This window comes from Sorex fumeus, unplaced genomic scaffold, assembly GCF_029834395.1.
Source record: "Sorex fumeus unplaced genomic scaffold, SorFum_2.1 ptg000098l, whole genome shotgun sequence".
Lineage (NCBI taxonomy): Eukaryota > Metazoa > Chordata > Mammalia > Eulipotyphla > Soricidae > Sorex > Sorex fumeus.
In genome coordinates this window covers 43,463,921-43,484,895 of record NW_026606155.1, presented here as the reverse complement: position 1 = coordinate 43,484,895, position 20,975 = coordinate 43,463,921, and the positions used below count along the sequence as shown (strand labels likewise).

General features: G+C 40.8%; 1 protein-coding gene across 1 annotated transcript; it reads left to right on the top strand.

The window, feature by feature from the left end:
* The first annotated feature begins 2,029 nt into the window (after window positions 1-2,029).
* PTGER2 (prostaglandin E receptor 2) lies at window positions 2,030-15,354 on the top strand. The gene is made up of 2 exons (XM_056133900.1): window positions 2,030-2,848; window positions 15,112-15,354. The coding sequence occupies exons 1-2, from the start codon at window positions 2,030-2,032 to the stop codon at window positions 15,352-15,354; spliced, it is 1,062 nt and encodes a 353-aa protein (XP_055989875.1).
* The last annotated feature ends 5,621 nt before the right edge of the window (window positions 15,355-20,975 follow it).

Here is a 20,975-nt window from a genome sequence, read left to right as displayed (position 1 = left end):
CAACAGGGATACCTTATTTGTAAATTAAGGAGACAAGTGATTATAACTCAAGGAGGGTCCCAGTGTACAGCCTCCACTGACCAAGTTCTGTCTAGCCAGGGCTCTGTCCGGTGTCTTATCAGTATGAAGTTCTATCTTGGTCCAATCAAATCCAAGTGAATTTATCCTAGAGAAGGATTGTCATGTCATCCAAACTACAGACCCTTTGCTAGTGTTGCGTCTGCTTCTTTGATCCTAGAGAGTCTCTCTCAATTTTGATTTAAAAAAAAAAAGGATGCACAAGGGTCAGAGAGATAATTCAGCAGTTAGGAGCACTGTCTTACATATACTAGGCTCTGGTGAGATTGTCCAGCACTACAAGGGCCCCTGAGTACCAGCCAGGAGTAGCTTCTGAGCGTTGCAGTTTGTGACCCCACAACCAAAACCACAGAGGCACAAAACTGCATAAAGCTTTGATTATTTGATCACGGTCCCTTGGGTTCTGTTTCTCTGGTTGAAACCTGGCTATTCCAAGAGCAGTGGTAAGCCCATGGGGAAACGCATGCACAGAGAAAGGCAGCTTTCAAGAATGACAGGGCTAGGGAAAGCAAAGACAGGGCGAGAGAAAGCAAATAGATCGCCTGTTAGCTTGCCCTGTTGAGAACTGAATCCCAATACTGATTCCCTAAGCCAAAATTATTAAGGTGGGCCAAAATATTCATGGGGAAGAAGCAGGCTGAGGTTAGGGTATGTGCCCTTTAGCTGTCAATATTAACTTGAACAAGATGAACTTGTTCTAGAAGTTGTTCCCTGTGTGGATCCTTCTACCTCCCAGTCTCTTCTCTTTGCTCGACGGATCGACATTAATCACCACTATCCAACTGGATATTTTGGCTTTAATTATCAGATCATTTTCACGAATCTGCTAGTATGACAATAAACAGAGGACCACCATTTATTGTCAGGTTCAATTCCCTAGACTGGCCAATTGACAGTACACGCGACCAAACTCGGGTCTTGCTGAATGAACCCCACGGAAAGAACCGAGCACGAAATAAGCAGAACAACATGGTCTTTCACAGCTGAGCTTGAGAAGAGAATAACGTGCAGTGGTTTCAAATCCGTGCCCGCAAAGACAATTTCACACAAGTACAAGGAACATTCCTTTCGTTTTCTTTTTTTTAAAAAAAAAAAAGTTGCTCACACAAGCGTTTATCCGTTGTGATGTTGACGTAGGAAAAGGTGAAATGCTGGCAATAGAATCAGTGCAACAGTCGCAGACGGAGCGCTGCCTGAGGCTCCCGGGATGAACAAGTTTACGCGCTCCCCACTTCCTCCTAGTTTCGGAGCCACGCGTTGAAAAAAGAAAAAAGAAAAGGGAACGTGTTGTTCTAGCAGTCGGCCGTCTTGGGTGGCCTTTGTTCCCTTCTTTTCCACGCTTCGCGGGACCAGGTCCTTCCGATTTCTCTGCAGTTCGGTGAGTCCTGCGACTTTTCCTCTCGTGGCCGGGGGCCTGCGGTGGATTTTGCGCAGACCCCGCCAGGGCCCCGAGCCTCCCCTTCTGCTCGCTCCGCCAGCCCGGACGCACCTTCCGCGCGCGACCCCAGAGCAGGGGTACGCCGAGCGCCGCAGGTCCCCCGCCCCCTCCCCCCCCACCCCCACCCCCCACCCCCCACGCGCGCTCGAACCGCTCGAACCCGGGAAGACCGCAGCTGCTCGCTACCACTTCCACGTCCCGGAGTGCGTCTGACGGCATCCACCTGAGCAATCACCCACCCCTCCGCCCCTCCCCCGCCGGAGCCGGGGGACCGCGGGGTCGCGCCGCCCGGATGCTGCAACCCGCCAGCCTCTCCGCGAGGGAGCGCCGGAGACTCGGGGCGCGAACCTGCCCTCGAAGCGCGCGCCGAGCCGGAAGGGGGCTCTGGACTTGGATCCCTCCCCCTTTCTGCCTGGGTCTCCCCGGCCTCGGGCTCTCAGAGCCACCTCCTGCTCCTCTTCCCAGGTACCGGCGGGGAGAGGAGGGCGCGGCTCCCCTCCCGGCACCCCCACTATGTGCAATAGCTCGGTAGACTGGAAGCAAGTCTTTTTGCTCCCCGAAGGGCATAGCCCGGCCATCAGTGCGCTGATGTTCTCGGCCGGGGTGCTGGGGAACCTGATCGCGCTGGCGCTGCTGGCGCGCCGTTGGCGGGGCGACTCTAGGCGCAACGGGGGCTGCGGCGGCAAGTCCAACTCTTTGTTCCACGTGCTGGTGACGGAGCTGGTGTTCACCGACCTGCTGGGGACGTGCCTCATTAGCCCCGTGGTGCTGGTGTCCTATGCGCAAAAGAGGACGCTTTTGGCGCTAGGCGCGTGCAAGTACTTCGCTTTCGCCATGACCTTCTTCAGCCTGGCCACGATGTTCATGCTCTTCGCCATGGCCCTGGAACGTTACCTTTCCATCGGGCACCCCTATTTCTACCAGCGCCACGTCACGTGCCGCGCGGGCCTGCTGGTGCTACCGGCTATCTATGTCTCGTCCTTGCTCTTCTGCTCGGTGCCGCTGCTGGGACCCGGGGAGTACGGGCCGTACTGCCCTGGGACGTGGTGCTTCATCCGACCAGAGAGCAACTGGTACCTGAAGCTGTACTCCTCGCTGCTGCTCATCCTCTTCGTCGCCGTGCTGCTTTGCAATTGCAGCGTCACCCTCCAGCTCGTCCGTATGCACCGTCGGAGCCGGAGAACCCGCTGCGGGCCTTCTTTGGGTAGCAGTCGCGGCGGCCCCGGGTCCCGCAGGAGAGTGGAGAGGCTGTCCATGGCGGAGGAGATGGACCACCTTATCCTTCTGGTTCTTATGTCCCTCACCTTCGCTGTGTGCTCCCTGCCTTTAATAGTAAGTCGCTTACTTCCTTAGCCCGGATAGGGTGGCTGGCTCTGGGCAATCTTCTCTCTAACCTTCTCCCGACTCACTCCCACCTGGTTAGTAAAGGGGTTTCTTAAAAGAGAGACTTGACCCTCCACAAAAGCTAGCTCAGCCCCGCGGCCACTTTCCATGCTAGAGTTTAAAAATCCTTCCAATGTCTAAGGAGGTGTCTAAAGAGGTGTCTGTCACTCTGACTCCTTTGGGTGGTGGTCCTGCATTAGACAACCCTGAGCAGCAGTTTACCTCCTGAGTCCACCCCACCCTGCCTTGGTTTTTGTGTTTGGTCTTATTTCTCCCAGGGCAAAATTTCCACTCACCCCAAGACTTTCTAGTTGCTGCTAAAGATGAGCCCAGGAGAGAAGGATCTCTGTTGCAAAACTTCAGAGCATTCATCATCCCAAAGTTCATCAGAAACAAAGTTTACAATTTCCCAAATTACTGTTTGTGTTTTTGGTTTTGAGTTTGGGGCCACTCCTTGGCCAGTGCTCAAGGATTCCTTCTTGCTCTGTGCAATATTATGGGGGCCTTGTGCCATCCTTGGTCTGCCCCATGCAAGGCAGGCAACTTACCTGCTGTATTATGTCTGATCCCCAGTTTTCCCAAATCTACCTGTGGGGAATATAATTCCTTTTGGTCTTGATAATTCATAATAGTAACTAGAGGAAAGATGGTTGCAGGAAGAACCCCTTCATTATTTTCTGAGATCCTTCTGGAGGAGGCAGTTTCTTGTTCCCTTCTACATCTCTCCATGCTACTGTCAGAGATGGATACAAGTATCCTTCAGCTTAGAGTTGCACACTTCATGAACATAATGCCCTGAGCAGAAAAGAATGGCTATTCAATTCTGGGAGCAGATACAGAGGCATGATCAGTAGAATGGAAACTGCTCAAGGATCTGAGAAATAGGCACTGACCCAGGAGAGGGACTGTCATGGTCTGAGACACGTTCAGCAGTTTGATGCTGAAGTTTGAGCCTATCATGATGCTATAAGTTTGGGCCTACTAAGGTGGAAACTCAGTAGCAGAATCTGGGATGCATTCAAAAATGTGCTGACCTCATAGAGAGAGGAACTATGAGTTTTGGCAGCACCGCTCCCTAATCTTTCAAACAAGTTCCTAAGTTGGTAAACAGTCGGCAAGGACTACCACCTGCCATTACCTTGGAGAAAAGACAGACAGACCTGCCTTCTATCAGTAGTCTGACCAGTAGGAGCTGAAAAAGTAGTATTCCCCTATTTTCTACCTCCATTGCTGTCTCTAGTAGACAGCAGTGTGAAAATGTAGGAGCCCAAGTTAACACCATTTAGACTCCATTTGTAGACTCTGTTTCCCACCCTGAATCCTGCCTGTTCTCACCTTTTTATTCCATTCTCACATAGGTTAGGAAGTGGTTTAAATCACTAAGTTACACGTTGCCAGAAATGGGATGTAGTATATCAAAGGTGACATATAAGAAGAAGTAGCACCATGGGCTGCTATGTACCCCATTCCATCCAGCTTGAGCTGGGGAGTTTGTTAACAGAAATGCAGGGCCAAAGATACAGATGATAGGCTGTTTGCCTTGCATGTTGCCAACCTGAGTTTGATCCCTAGCACCTCATATGATCCCCTGAGCTCAGCATATGAGTGATCCCTGAACACAGAGCCAGGAATATGCCCTCAGCACAGCCAAGTATAGTCCCCAAAGCCCCCAAATTAAAAGGTAATGTGATGGTGTGAGACTAACATGATTTCTATGTATTTGTTTTATTTACTGGTAGGATCTTTCACTTATATTAGGAGATGAGTAGGCTGAGGCAGTTGGTACTAGAATATAAAATGTTTATCTCTGAAGGAAAACACTGCAAATACGACTAACGAACTTGGAATTCAACTTGGGGGACAGAAATCCTTTCTGAATTGGAGAATGCCTATCTTGAACTAGTGGAAGTTCAGATGTTGATGATAGAATTTTATCTATTTGCGAGTATTTCTATAAAAAAAGGAAAGCAGGAGAAAGTTGGCTTTGATCTCCTTTGAACTCTACTGACCCCTGATTTTAAAAGAATAAAATCAGTAATTTTCAACAGAATTCCCTGTTTTCAAATAAGTGTGCCTTTTATCATGAGAGTTACATTATTGCCCACTATATATATATATATATATATATATTTATATTACGGTCCTCCCATTGTTCATCAGTTTGCTCGAGCAGGCCCAGTAACATCTCCATAGTAAGACTTGTTGTTACTGTGTTTGGCATATTGAATACGTCATGGGTAGTTTGCCAGGCTTTGCCATATGGGCAAGATAGTCTCGGTACCTTGACGGGCTCTCCGAGAGGGGCAGAGGAATCGAACCCGGCTTGGCCGGGCTAGCTGCGCGCAAGGCAAATGCCCTACCCCTGTGCTATCTTTCCAGCCATATAATTTATATTTAGTGTATATTTATATAATGTATATTTAATTTAACATTAGGTTGGAGAGCTCCAGGTTGCCAAAAGGAAAAAGCTTAGAGATAGAATTCTGGTTAGCAGGGTTAGGGTAGTAGATTTGCTTAGAAACTTTTTAGATTAGTTACTTATGACTTGAAGAAGTGGGGAGATGAAGGTTATGAAAAAAGGCTTAATTCCCCTGTGCCATTCTTTATTATCAATAAGCATCATCTAGATTTTCTTCTTCAAGTACTCTTGGACAAAGAGCAGGGTTAAAACCTAGCATGGGGGGCCTGGAGCAATGACACAATGGGTAGGGCGTTTGCCTTGCCTGCGGTTGACCTGGATTGATTCCCAGCATCCCATATGGTCCCCTGAGCACAGCCAGGAGTAATTTCTGAGTGCATGAGGCAGGAGTAACCCCTGTGCATCGCTAGGTGTGACCCAGAAAGCAAAAAAAAAAAAAAAAACCACCAAAACCTAGCATGGACATAATCCAAAAACCACACAAATTAACTTCTTGCCTTGGGAGTAATTTGACATGCCATCCAAATGAACAATGGATATAATCCACTAGGCCCAAAGAGAGCCTTACACATATCTTCAGTAGAAAGATATGTCATCTCTTAATAGTAAAGTCCACATTGGCCATTGTTATCTTGTTACTGAATTAATGATACTATCATTTACTCGAAAACAGGTGCCTAGATTCTAGGCTTTAACCCTTATAAAATTCTGTACTACCCCATTTAAATTATTTCTTAGATGACAGTCAGTTTAAAATGCATGACTTCTGTTTAGTACATTGATCAAAATGCTTGACATGCATAATGATGGGAAAATGGTGCTTTTTCTTATGTTCATTTCTTCTATGTCTCCCACAATGAACTTGTAGTCAGTAATGGAATACTCCTGTCCCCAGACAAGGTGGGAATCGTTTCTCCATATTTTTTAGTTGTTAGACAAGACAAAGTCTTGTGGTTGCTTTCTAAAATTATCTTGTTCCTCTAAAAAAGCATAAAATCTAATAAAAATACATGATGGGCCACACATATGAGTCACATATAAAAATTTTAAATTTCTAGAAACCACATATCAAAAAGTAAAAAAAGAAACAGATGAAATGGATTCTAATCAATCTATTTCAGTGAGCCCAGTATATCAAAAAATTAGAGATTCAAAATGTGGTCAATGTAAAGTAATTACTAATGCAGTATAGTTGTCTTCCTATGTGCCCCCAAATACTAGCAATTTATATTATCACTGCTTCCTCCTTCCTTAAGAAAGCAGTGCTGTTCTTTGTATTCCTGAGAAGTGGGTCCCACCCATTCCAACCAGGAGGATTTTTCACAACTGTGTAACACCTGTTTTTTTCTACAACATTCCAGGAGTGGGGATAGGGAGTATGGGGAATTCAGGAAACTTGGAACTATTAATTCCAAGGTATGGACAGGTTAGAATTATTGGTTCTTCCAAGAATTCTACACTTCTGAAGTTAGGTAGCACTGCCTGTAGCACTGTCCTCCCGTTGTTCATCGATTTGCTCAAGCGGGCCCAGTAACATCTCCATTGTAAGACTTGTTATTACTGTTTTTGGCATATCAAATATGTCACAGGGAGCTTGCCAGGCTATGCCGTGCGGGCGAGATACTCTCGGTAGCTTGCCAGGCTCTCCGAGAGGGACCAAGGAATAGAACCCCGGTCGGCTGCATGCAAGGCAAATGCCCTACCCACTGTGCTATATAATTACCCTGTAATAAAGTCAAGTTCAACCTCAGCTATCATCACCAACATAAAAATAAGTAGCATTTTTAATTTTTAATTTTTGCATATATGAACCTACTACCTTCACAACATCTGTAAGATTAATGGTATTATATTCCATGTTATGTATATAGCAAATAATTTGGGCTGGAGTGATAGCACAGCAGGTAGGGCATTTGCCTTGCACACGGCCGACCCTGGTTTGATTCCTCCATCCCTCTCGGGAGCCTGGCAAGCTACTGAGAGTATCCTGCCCATATGGCAGAGCCTGGCAAGCTCCCTGTGGCATATTTGATATGCCAAAAATGGTAACGAGTCTTACAATGGAGACATTACTGGTGCCTGCTTGAGCAAATCGATGAACAATGGGAGGACAGTGCTTCAGTGCTACAGCAAATAATTTATACTGAGTTCCACAGCTAGTGAATGATGGAATCAGAATTTAAAGCCAGAAAGTTTTAGGCATAGAGATCTATATGCTTACCCATAATACTATCAGAGAGAAAGGAGTTGTCTCAGTAGTATCATAAAAAGATTAATACTGTATTTCATAACAGAATTGTGAAGATGTTAGAAATATCTGGACTACTTTTTCTTAAATTATAACTCAATGGCTTTAAACATACAATGATAAAAACCATTCTCTATGTCAGTTTCAAGGGGTATATAAGCTGGGACCATGTGTGCAGTTCACTTCTACTTCTCCAAAGACCTATGAATTAGAAGGCTGAGACTGGAATTTAAGGAGATTGACTAATATAAATACTGCCCTAAATTAAAAAATAATCAGATTTCCACCCCCCCACACACGCATAATCTTCCACTGTTATATTTGAAACATTTCTTAAGTAATTTTTTTAAGAAAAGCATGTGATGTTTAGGAAATGACATTATTTTGTCTGTCCAATATTAAATTATGCATGGGACCAGCAACATATTCCAAACAGTTTACGCACAGAAGGGATATTGTATGAATTAATAAATTTATCCTTATGTTAATCAGCTATTTCACAGAGATAAATCAAATCTTATTATCTTCCTGAAATGGAACAGAATACAGGAAATATATCAGGCCTCTATTCTTGTCTCAGATATTGTTTGTGTCTTAATTTCTAACCTATATTGAGCTTTCTCACTATATCATACTCTCTCGCAACTTTATAATAATTGTGGGTAGCCTGGTCATTTTAAACTGTTTTCCACATTCCACCAGGATAAAGTACTTATATATTTTATTCAGTTCTGAAATTTCAAGAGTGAACCACTGACTCATTCTTAAAATGTCTTCATCTTTAGAAATTCTTTACGGCTATAGTTTCTAGGTAAATCTGATTAGTGGAAATATGATCTTTGCAATACAGGAGAAATTCAAATAAATAGTTTCAGGGCTTCCTGTTCATTCCTGGTACTCCCTGTAAAACGTACATGAAGGATGGCTGTAAAATTGATTATGGAATTGCTCAGTTACATACATTTATAGTGCCAGGATTCTAACAGATTGAAAGAGTAGTACAGAACTCTCTCTGCATGACCACTATGAACTTTGGTAATACTCCCAAGTTAATACTCATAAACTACAGGAAGACTCTTTATCATAATGAGGTGTTTTGATTGTCAAAGTAATTTTAATACACATTCTTTTTAAGAGGAAGTTCTTCAGTTGACACCTTTTCCTTTGCCATTATATATTAAAAACGGGACTAGAGCAGTCGTAGAGGAGGGAAGGCACTTGGCTTGCATGTGGCTGTTAGTTATGACCTTGGTTCAAATCTGAGCACCATCTATGGTCCCCTAAGTACAGAGCCAAGAATAGACCCTGAATGCCTCTGTATGTGTCCCTCAAACCCATGTCCCCAAAAGAAATGCTAGTTGTGAACAAAGACATAACTACTCCGAGTTTTAAAACACTTGACAGAAAAGGCAATAGTCTTTTTTTTCCAAAGGAGAGACTGTCAATTCCAGCTACATTCTTGGTCAAGTTGATTATTGTTGCTATGTCAGATAATTTAGGCCAGATTCTTAGCTTAAAGAAGAAACTGTAATTTTTATTTTTCTTTTATCTTAATTTTTCAGTTTCACTTATTTGAATACAGGTGTCCTCTCTCTGTGATTTTCCACTTTTTTCTTTTTAAAAGCAAAGTAAGATCATAAAGGACATTGATATTACATAAAATACAATATATATTAAAAATCATACCTCTGTTTTTAAAATTTTTGAATCACCATGGGATAGGACACTACAAGGCTGTTCATGATTGGGTTTCAGTCATACAATGTACCAACACCCATCCCTCCACCAGTGTAATTTCCCAACACCACATACCTCTATTTTTATTTATTTTTTTACATTATAAATGTTTTAATATAATATTCTTCAAGTTTACATATTTGCATGTTTTAAACCAAGGATTCCAGTGAAGGACTTGTCTTACAGTTTTTTTTAAATTTTTATTAGTGAGACATCATGAGGTACAGTTGTAGACTTAGAAATTTTTGTGCTTGGGTTTCAATTATTCAATGATCAAATACCCATCCCTCCACCAGTGCCCATTTCCCACCACCACGGATCCCAATATCCCTCCCACCCCCCCATCCCGCCCATCCCACCCTGCCTCTGTGGCAGGGCATTCCCTTTTATTCTCTCTCTCTCTCTCTCTCTCTCTCTCTCTCTCTCTCTCTCTCTCTCTCTCTCTCTCATTGGGTATTGTGGTTTGCAAAAGAGGCAATGGGTGACAATCATGTTTGGTCTATAGTCTACTTTCAGCATGCTTCTCCCATCCTGGGAGGATCCTCCCAACACCCTTTATTTGGTGCTCCCTTCTCTATCTGAGCTCCCTTTTCCCCTAGCATGTGTGGCTGGCCTCCAAGCCATGGAGCCTTACAGTTTTTTTTCTCTATTTTTCTTTTTCCTAAATTTTTATTAGTGAAACACCATGAGGTACAGTTGTAGACTTACAAATTTTTGTGCTTGGGTTTCAGTTATACAATGATCAAATACCCATCCCTCCACCAGTGCCCATTATTCACCACCACCAATCCCAGTATCCCTCCCACCCCCATCCCCCCATCCCACCCTACCTCTGTGGCAGGGTATTCCCTTTTGTTATCTCTCTCCTTTTGACATACCTCTATTTTTAAATTGAAACTAATGATGAAAATTCAACCTTTAATTTTCTTCTCATAATCTTTTCTGTCAATTTAAACCATTTTATAAAACACCACCAATTGGCCCTGCTAAAAGCCCTATTTTTCTTATTAATTTTCTCTACAGCTTATTTTTCTTATTAATTTTCTCTACCTAGAGCTTATTGTTTTGCTATAGACCTCTATAAGAGCTGCATAATGGCCCAGCACTGCCAGGTGTGGCTCTGGGCACCCCAAGAATTGCCAAATGGCCTGAGTATCCTGGCTCTACAGGGCCGGAGTAGCATCCCATCTTCTAGTTCTTGTGCTGAAACATCTTGGTTGACTGAGATTAACAGAGGGGGTTCCTAGGCCTCATGGGAACTGCTTGAAGTCTCTCTACCTCCATACACATAAGAAAAAAATTGGAGAACCCTATAATGGTAGTGTAGCAGGTTGATTCAATGTGGTCAAGATATTATTGAGGAAAAATTGTTTTGGGAAATGGCATTCTTTTTTCAGGGTGTCAAGAGCCCATTACAGTCTTTTGTTTTATTTATTTATTTTGGGCTATACCTGGCAGTGCTTACTCCTGGGTTTACTTAGGGATCACTACTGGCCTTGCTCGGGGGACCATATGTGATTATAAGGATCAAACCTGGGTCAGCCTTGACCATATGCAAGGCAAGCATTCTAAGTCTTTTGTTGGGGAAATGGGAAAAAAATTAATAAATAAAAATGGTGAGTGACAGGCCCAGAGACTGAGTTCTAGGAAGGCGCTCACAGATCTCTTTCCAGCTAAAGAAACCCAGTGACTCTGCTTTTTGGTCTGCTGGGTTTCCATAGTTCCCATGCTCAGTTTCAAAGTTTCTGACCATCACTCCACATTCTAATCTTGAGCTCAGTTTTACTGTGTTCAGATTTCTAGTACTGAGGTATATCAAGCTTCAGTTATCTGAGAATAATTTACTGTGTAAGAGCTGGACTTAAGACTTCTGCAGTTGAGACATAAGTGTGAAGGGAAGAACCAAGGAAAGTGTAAAGCTGGAACATCCTCTAGAACAGCTTTTCTCAGTTAAGGACCATATGACTTATGTGGGCTCCCAGGGGCCACAGTAAAAATCACGTAAATGGGTGAGTCACGGTATGAGACTGAGAAGCCAGTGGTAGGACTCAGAGTGAGGGCACAGGAAGGAAACAAGGTCAGAAGGGGCCACAGTCAAAACATGGTTGAGAAACACTAATCTGGAACATGATTTTTCACCTGTACCTCATGGAGAGCACATATATTGTCTCAAAATCATTGACAAAACCTTGTGTTGATTAAAGCATTTTAATGCCACTCAGAAGATTTAATGCCACTCAGCTATTATAGAGTTTTAATTTGCTCCAAAATTCTGAATTCAATAGGTAATTGCTTTAAAGGTAGGTAAGTAGCTCAAATAACTAGTACCTAGTCAGTATCAAGATGAAGTTTTCCGCGAACTACTCCAAAGATTCTAAGACACACACTTAAAAAGCATACACAAAAAACTAAAACACTAATATTCACCTGTGCTATCATGAAGTCTCATAATCTGAAGCCCTGTAGACCAATGATTTTAAACCTTTGACACTTGCAAGCTAGCTCTGGTCTGTGGAGTGGTGGTTGGAAGACACAGCTAAAGATTGTGTGCTGTTAAGAATGAAAACTCAGTTCACACATTGACGTTAGCTTGGTATAGTTTCTCCTAACAAACTTATTGGTAATGTATACAAAGTCAATCATTTTTTTTCTACCAACCCCTGAAGTCAAATTCTAGAATATCACTACAACTCTATTAGTAGTTAATATATCAGTTGTGTAAGCCTTTACGTTTCTGGATTGTCCAGAGGGATTAGGGGATGTGGTGTTTTTGTTTAATGGCTACCAAGATTTAGTTCAATGAGGAAAGTTCTGGAGCTGGATGATGGAAATGGATAGTGGGTATATTCTCTTAGGTGGTTATCACCCAGGGGTGACCACAAAAGAGGCACAGAAAGGCTCAAGAAGATACCAGTTGTCTTTCTCTTGATTTCTAGAATCAGGATATATTACATGACTCATAGGACCACTAATAGGACCACTGGAAAGTGATAGTAGGGGGCAGAAGAATAATCAATCAAAGACAGAGCCTGAGCCATAGACTATTGGAGTTGTGAGGTCAAGTAGGCATGCCAGACAGTTTAGGACTCACTATTTTTGAATCATTTTAAGATGACTCCAAGATACAGGGCTAATTCATAGTTGCCTGGTCCTGCTCCCTGCAATGATTAAAGCAGAGGAATACTGCCTCTTGGAATATAGAGAGAGGAGCAAGTAATCACAATTTGTTAGTACATCACAATCTTGTGTCTGGGTGAACACTTGACTATTTCAAAGATGGGAAAGTTTTATTTTTTTTTGAATCTCAGAACATCACAATCTAGAGAAAACAAAAATAATAAAAATGCAGGTGCACAACAATGAGAATGTACTTAATTCCACTGAATTATACATCGAGAAATCATTAAAAGGGTGAATTTTATGTTAGCAATGATTTCTACAGTAAAAGTTTAAGCTTCAGATCAATAGTGGTGAGTTCTAAGCAAAAGACAAAAATCAGAAAAAGAAATGTAAAGTAGAAGATAAAACTTATGAGAACATCATGGGTCACTGAAATATGGTTTTTTTTCCCCAAGTGTTAAAAAAAAAAGATCTTTTACAAAATGTTGGCCACATCCTAAGAGGTATTTCTAAAGGTCATTTAGCCAAGTCAATGGAAAGGAAAGGAAACTTAGTACAGGATTGCTTCATCCTCTCAAACCAATTTTCACTTCTGCTTGCTCTCTCACACTCTTAGGGTACTGTGAATTATGGAGTGGATTATTCTTCCCTGGAAATCTGACTCATCATATGTGAAGACCTCTGTTAGAATACTGAGGCCTTGTTGCACTGCCCATTTTACCTAGCTAGTCTGGGGCTATTATATTTTTGGTTAAAGTGGATAATAAACTCAGTTACAGAAAATATAAAATTTTCTATAATAGAATGCTTGTGTGTGGGGCGAGAGGGGGCTGAAACTACTATATTTACATACATCAGATTTATCTCCATTGTTATCCTGACTTTACAAAGTCTGAAATTACTGAGGATTCTTCATCCCAAATGGTTGCACTGTCAAGAAAAATTTTACTTCATTGCATTCCCCACCCCATCCCAACTTTCTCCCTTTCTATAATTGAGGAAATCCACCAGCAATCCTTCTTTGTCCTTAACTGTTAAGTATCTTCTCCATTCTCTTTGCCAAGATTCCCTGGCATAAACATCACCAGTTGCCAAACCTTCCTGCTATTGTCTTAACATAAGCAACTGAAGATGACTACTCTTCTCCCTCTTTCAATTTTCTTTGTGTTTCCAGTTGCCAGATGCCTGCAAACTAAGTACCCAGAGAAGGAAAATAAGCCATTCCTTCTTCTAGGGAAGGAAGCAGAGAGAAGCAATAGCTCCCTAATTCACAGGCCACCAGTGATTTAAAAAAAAAGTCCCCAGAGTATTATAAAAAACTGACTTCAAACTACAGAGTTTGATTTACACTATTTTCCTATTTTTTTTTTTAAAGCTCAGTGGAAGTAGTTTGATCTTAATCAAGTACAAGCATGAACTTATGATGCCATTTCTTACAATCTGACCAAAACATTGCTCCCTGAAATCTAAATCTCTAAATCCTAAAATCTAAGAAATCATCTGAAATAGGCATAGCACTTGAAAACATAGGCCAGAATGTGAAGATGCATAAGCTTTCAATGTTTAGGACATTATTCTAAGTATCTTTGCCTAATATAAGTGACCTGTACTGAGCAAATGTCCTCAACACTACATGAGTATCAAGGGAGGTAAAATCTGTGTCCAGGCTCAGTCACTTACCCCCTTCTGGAACCTGAGAAAGTTACATAATTTCCCTAAACCTTGGAAAAATGGAAAAAACATCAGCAAACACAGTGGAGGCACTTTCCCAGAGATCACTGTTCTTCCAAGCTTACAAATCTTTGTCTTCCCATCAACCCTTTGAAGTAGACAGGTCTTATTATCACCATCACCCACTGGGACTGGAGGGGTTACACCACACCTGACTCTGCTCAGGGCTTATGTCTGGCGTACTTCGCAGATACTCCTGGAAGTGTTCAGGGGACCATGTAATGCCAGAAATTGAACCAGGGTCACCTGAATGTAAAGTAAAAGGCATTATCTTCTGTACTATCTCTCCACTCTTATCACCTGTTTTGAAGATGTAAAAACTGAAACTTAAATTACTTTATTAGGTCCCTAAATTATATCCAGAGCCAGGATTAAGATTAAACCTAGGCAGTCCAATGGCCAGAATCCATATTTTCACTAATAGTACTGTGGTATACCCTCTGAACTGTGACAGTTAAACCAGATTAATTATGTGGAAGTAAATAGTTAGGGTATTAACTTCTGGAATTTACTTTCTCATTTTCCAAAAAGGAATACTTATGTCTCAGATGTTTGTTAAGAAGGCCTAGGAATAAAGTGGATTTAGTATCAGGTACCATTCAAATGACATGTGTAAGGTTATTGATAAATGGGACCCCATAATGCCATCTCTTTGTACTGATATTGTTAAAGTAATTCTGTTCTAAGTGACAAGGCAAATTTATTCATATCCATTCATTTCCAATAATAAGCCCAGGATATTGTTCTTAGTGGTTTATGATAATCCTAATCCACAGAAAACTGGCTTTCCTCCATTATGCTGTGGCTTACATACAAGAGTGAGATTTTGCTCCCTGCCTTTCATATCATTACTCAACACAAACATATTTTACTTTTTAAATTTCAATAGCACATAATCTAAACATGTCTTCTGCTACAATATTAAATTTACATTATTCCCCCTTTTGCTTCTTACAGGTATTTGTATATATGGATAAATTCAAACCTAGCGATGACCAGTGGGACCTTCTCAGTCTTCGATTTTTATCACTCAATTCAATAATTGACCCTTGGGTCTTTGCAATCCTTAGACCTCCTGTGCTGAGACTAATACGGTCAGTCCTCTGTTGTCGGGTTTCATTAAGAACACAAGATGCAACAGAAACTTCCTCTTCGACACAGTCAAATGCCAGTAAATTGACTGACTTCTGTGGACAGTAGTTAAGAAGTGCTGAGTTACCTTGCATCTGGAAGATATTTTTGAATGACTTCTTGAAAAAATGATAAAAAGCTTATGAACAAAATGAACCTACCCTAATGAATCAGAATCTACAACATTTCAACCATGATTTGTGCTATAGATGAGCTGATAAGGAACTTGGAAGGTGCCCAAAGGGCTGACAAGTTACCTGGCCTTAGATCCAGTTGCCTTTTGATTTAAGATTTCCTGTTGAATGAGAAAGCATGTGGTTTTATAGTTTGTTTAAAAGTCCTAGTTACCATGTTTTTCATTTTCATCTGTTACTATTATAAACAGAGTACACTCAGACTAGACAAAATTTCATCTATTTTCTCTAGGAAGTCTCTATATGGGCACAACAAGCTTAATGTCTTTCTTGTGAGTGTTAACAAGTCCATTCTTGAGGCAATGAGGTTGGAAATCTGAAGAGGCACTATGTATTATAAAAAGGTAAAGGCCCTCCCGTTGTTCATCGATTTGCTTGAGCAGGCCCAGTAACGTCTCCATTGGAGACTTTGTTGTTACTGTGTCTGGCATATCAAATACGTCACGGGGAGCTTGCCAGGCTCTGCCGTGCGGGCGAGATACTCTCGGTAGCTTGCCGGGCTCTCCGAGAGGGGCGGAGGAATTGAACTCGGGTCAGCCATGTTGACTGCGTGCAAGGCAAATACCCTACCACTGTGCTATCGCTCCAGCCCTCTGTGCTATCGCTCCAGCCATACCACCCTGAACGCGCCCGATCTCAATGTATTGTAATGTTTCCATATGTGGAAGTCCCCTCATCACCACAGTATTATTCTTCACAGCATGGATCCAGCTTTTCATTAGTCCTCCAGAAACGACATGTCAAAGTGTCAGGTTATTTATTTTATAATATCTGTTGTGTACATAATAGTCAAGACGATTCTAGAAATTTTCCTCTCAATAAGAAATAACAGAAATGTTGTTCAGAAAGTTAATTTTAATAATTCTCTTTTTTCCCCAGGGAAGAATATATGTAGCTAAATCTAAGCCAAGTTTTAGTATTAAAAAAACTGAAAAATCTGGTCACTTCTTCAGATACACTGGAAATTCTTTAATGCTGATGCCAAGAGCATGACTAACATATGCTTAGGAAGAAGACTGTTGCAGCAAAATTCCTTTGTCTATATTTTGATCTGTGATTTGACTCATATAGGAAATCATGTTACAGTTAGTCATATCTTATTGTATTTCTAAATGTAAATATCTAGCATGCTATAAATGTGCATCAAAATAGTCCAGTGAATTTTCACTGTTAAAATTATAATTTAGTTTCTGTGTGAACTATTCTATAATGCTGCAAAAATAAACTATAAACCAAAAATTTAAGAATGGAATAGTATTTGTTGAAATTCTCAATGACATTTTACAATGTAAAATATACCTTTCCCCTCACTCCTTTGGGAGTACTAGGTATCAAATTCTGGTCCCATTATGAAACCTTTTAATGAGTGAAAAGATTTTTTTAAAGTATTTTCTTTGGAAGATCTTGAAAGTATGGTTGAATTATAAATGAAAATTTAAAAAACTATGTAACTTGGTAATAGACGATTTTTTTCTCTTTAATTTTTACCCTTATAATATGATCTCTGTGCTATAAGTAGAACTATTTTTTTCTGCAGTGAGTGTTATTCTAAGTTAGTTGTTATTTAAAAAAGAAACCTTACAGGAATGGAGTTTTGCTGCCCCAAAGTCTCAGCAAGTTGCTTACGCAAAAGCACTTCCTACATGTAACTTTCAAATTAGATGATCACTTAGAGTAATGCCAAACTGATGGAAACAGTATATTTTGACACAGCAAAATATATTATATCAGCTGTTATTTTACAAAGAATAAATAAATGGTTTGCTTTTCTACTAATTTAACCAAGCCAGGCAAAATTTAACTTGTTTAAATCTAACTTGTAAATAAATATTCTTTGTCCATCATGTTTTATAAAGTTCTAAATTGGAGTAATTAGACCCATGGGTAATTCCTAAACATACAATTGTGAAGTTACTTGGAAGCTGAAAAACTGATTTCTGGTGTCAGATGACTTTTTTTTTCCAAATAAAAATGTTAACTATAACTCTTTATCTTACCTTACTAACCTCCCAAATTCAAAAATCATACCTGAGAACTAAAAAAAAAAAAGAAATAATTGGAGGCTAAAGAGAGAGTACAGCGGGTAGGGCACTGCCTTGTGCACAGCACATCTGGGTTCCATCATTGGCACTAGATATGGTCCCTCAAGCCCTGCCAGGAATGATCCCTGAGTGCAGAGCCAAGAATAAACCCTAAGCACTGCTAGGTGAAGCTACCAAATAAAAAAAAACTAGATTTCTAATATTTTACTTCTTCATGTAGTTATATTTCTTGTACTGTATTAAATAACTAAATTCTATTATTTCACTTAGAGCAATATATAGAAAGACTTAAAAGTGAAAATCCAATGAAATTGTCAGCTTCCAACTATCAATAGCAATCATAAGGATGCTTAGAAAAATTTTCTTAGATTAGATACGAAAGCATTTCTGAAAATCCCATCAACCAGGCATACCTAAGTTTAGTGAACTCATTTTCAAGTTAAATGTAAGTAAGAAACACAGGATTTAGCCTGTTATTATAGGGAACTAAATTGTGATTAAAGAACTGCGTTTTGGGGGCCAGAGCGATAGCACAGCAGGTAGGGTGTTTGCCTTGCACGCGGCCAACCCGGGTTCAATTCCCAGCATCCCATATGGTCCCCTGAGCACTGCCAGGAGTAATTCCTGAGTGCAAAGCCAGGAGTAACCCCTGAGCATTGTTGGGTGTTACCCAAAAAAGGAAAAAAAAAAAGAACTGCATTTTATTCTTGACTCTAGCCACTCATGGCATGAAAAATTAAAGGAAAACTTCATTCAGCTCTGCAAGGGGTCCACGAAATGGTCTCAAGCCAAGCCATCCTTCTGAGCTGAATTGTTTCCTAGACGATTCATTGTTGTTGCATGTCATCAGAGATTTTCCAGGAGAGAATTTGTAAATTTAGGTACTACATTTTGGTCTTGAATATCCAAAAGTCTGATATGAATGTGGAATAAATAGTACAGCTGGCAGGGTACTTGCCTTGCACACAGCCAAGCCAGGTTTGATCCTCAGCATCCCATATGGTCCATGAGCCCACCACAAATGATCCCTGAGTGCAGAGCTAGGAGTAAGACCTGAGCACTGTTGAGTGTGGCCCCAAAACAAGCACACACTCTCTTTCTCACTCACAACACACACACAAACATATACACACACACACACACACACATACAAACACACACATACCTGATAGGGACCTGAAATGGTTTAGAAGCTATTGAAAACCTCCAAAAGACTTGGATCCTAATGTATATTGGACCTAAAAAGACCTAGAGTTAGACCCAAGAAAGCTCCAGAAAGCACTGACACTCTTACTCCCTCCCCAACTGCCATGCTGCAGAGTGGGCAAGCCCTGAGCAGTGGGGAGAGTAAATCTAATCCACATTTCTATGTTGATTCACATTACTATGTTCTCAGTGTAGTTCATTTAAACTTTTGGTGTCCCTCCCTGCCTACTCACAGGTACATCTTTGTACTTTGGAAAAGGATTGTCCTAATTATGCAACATCAGCTCTTATCTGAACCAAGAAAAAAACAACATATTCAGGTTTAGAAATTGAGTTCTTTGAAAACCAGAAAAACAATTGGCTTATCTTTAACTGGAGTTTTATTTATTTCACACAGTCAAAATGAATGATTTTCTGCATTTGACAAGTAACTCCACCTTTGCCTTTCATATACATTATCCCATGCAAATGAGTAATTTTTTATCATGATATCCATGCCCATTATTGCAGGTACTGTTACAACTTGAATATTTGATAACATTTTATGCTTTCACCTAGTTTCCCTGGACTTTCTCCCTGAGTATATGACGATACTTCCAAACACCAAACATTTAACATTATTATGACTTTTTAAAAATTTACAATACATTTTATCACCTGAGCTACAAATGTATTTCCATTATGGAAATAGAATATAATGTTAACAATTCACAAAAATCACAATATAATTTATATGTGAGTCCAAAGTCATGCTTAGGCATTAACTTTTATTTCAGAAAGTTGCCCTTTATTTCTGATAGCCTTTTATGATTTATTTTATTACATATAAATGTTCTTGATTAAATGTTTTAATTTTCTATAAAATATATGTAATAATAAAGGTCAGTTTTATTTGGATGTTGTAATTCTATGATTTACATGCATGATTGGGAGTGGCGGACTTGGGCCCCATCCAGCAGTGTTCAGGGCTTACTCCTGTCTCTGCATTCAGGTTTCACTCCTGGCAGGGTTCAGGGGACCATATGGGGTGCTATACATTGAACTGAGTTTAGCCATGTGAAAGGCCATAACCCTGTACTATCTTCTCATCCTCATGTGTTTTATTTTTGTTTATGGGCCACACCCTGTTATGCCCAGTCAGAACTTATTACTGTCTCAGTGCTCAAGAATCACTCCTAGTGGTGCTCAGGGAAACATACAATTCTGGCCTTGAATTTGATCTCAAAAATCTAACAATAGTCAAATCAGAGAGGATTCCAGAAGAATGGCCTATTGAAAAGAGTGACGGTTGATGAATGAAATGAATAGTAACTGAGGGGATCAACAGAGATATTGAAGTATCCCTTGGAAGCTATTATTCCTCTTTTCCTAAAGGACAAGAAGGAGCAGATATCAGAAACTAGTGAGAGCTTCAGGAGCTGTCATACAGTAGGGCTGTGGCCATAAGACAGAAACAGTTATAGAGGACAGAGAGATAGTACGTGAGGTAGGATTCTTGGCTTCCATGGCATTGACCTAGGTTCTATCCCAGCACCACATATGGTCCCCCAACCACTGCCTCTTTCCTACCTATTCTACCACTTTTCTATATCCCACTGGTCAAAACTGACAGTAGGATGAGAGCAATAGCATAGTAAATAGGGCATTTGTGCTCAGCCGACGTATATTTGATTCCTGATATTGTATATAGTCCCCCAAGAATTTCTGAGGATAGAATCAAAGTAATCCCTGAGCAGTGGATATGACCCCAAAACAAAATACCAAGACAAAGAAACAAAACAAAACAAAAAAACCAACCTGACAGTAAACCAGAGAGTTAAAGGAAACCCATGGGATGCAGTCCATAAATTATAAGTGGAGAGTAGATTTGAGTGACAAATGCAGACAATGCAGTGTGAGCAGATTAGATATATTTGTTCTCACTTTAAAAAAATTATAATACAAAAATAGAAGATGTGCACTAGTTATCCTCTCTTTCTGTCTTCTTACACATAGACAAGCTATTTGTCCTTGGCCCTGCTCCCCTGAGGTTCAGCATTTCTCCAACTCTGGAGACAATAGATTGGGGAGAGGTCAGTGGAACCACTGAATTTGACATCCAAGAGAACCTGAATCTCTAATCTTATTCATATTCACCATGTCCAGGTAGGTACAAAATGCTCTGAATGCTTGTACTTGCTCAATCCTCAGAGTAATTGAGAAGGTGACAAAGTTATCCTATTCTTTTTTGGATGAGGAAATAGAACCA

Excerpts from the sequence above, each read along its gene's own strand:
- PTGER2 (XM_056133900.1), top strand. The coding sequence starts at position 2,030 with ATGTGCAATAGCTCGGTAGACTGGAAGCAAGTCTTTTTGCTCCCCGAA. Across the intron at positions 2,849-15,111 it reads TGTGCTCCCTGCCTTTAATA|GTATTTGTATATATGGATAA; the intron begins GTAAGTCGCTTA and ends TGCTTCTTACAG.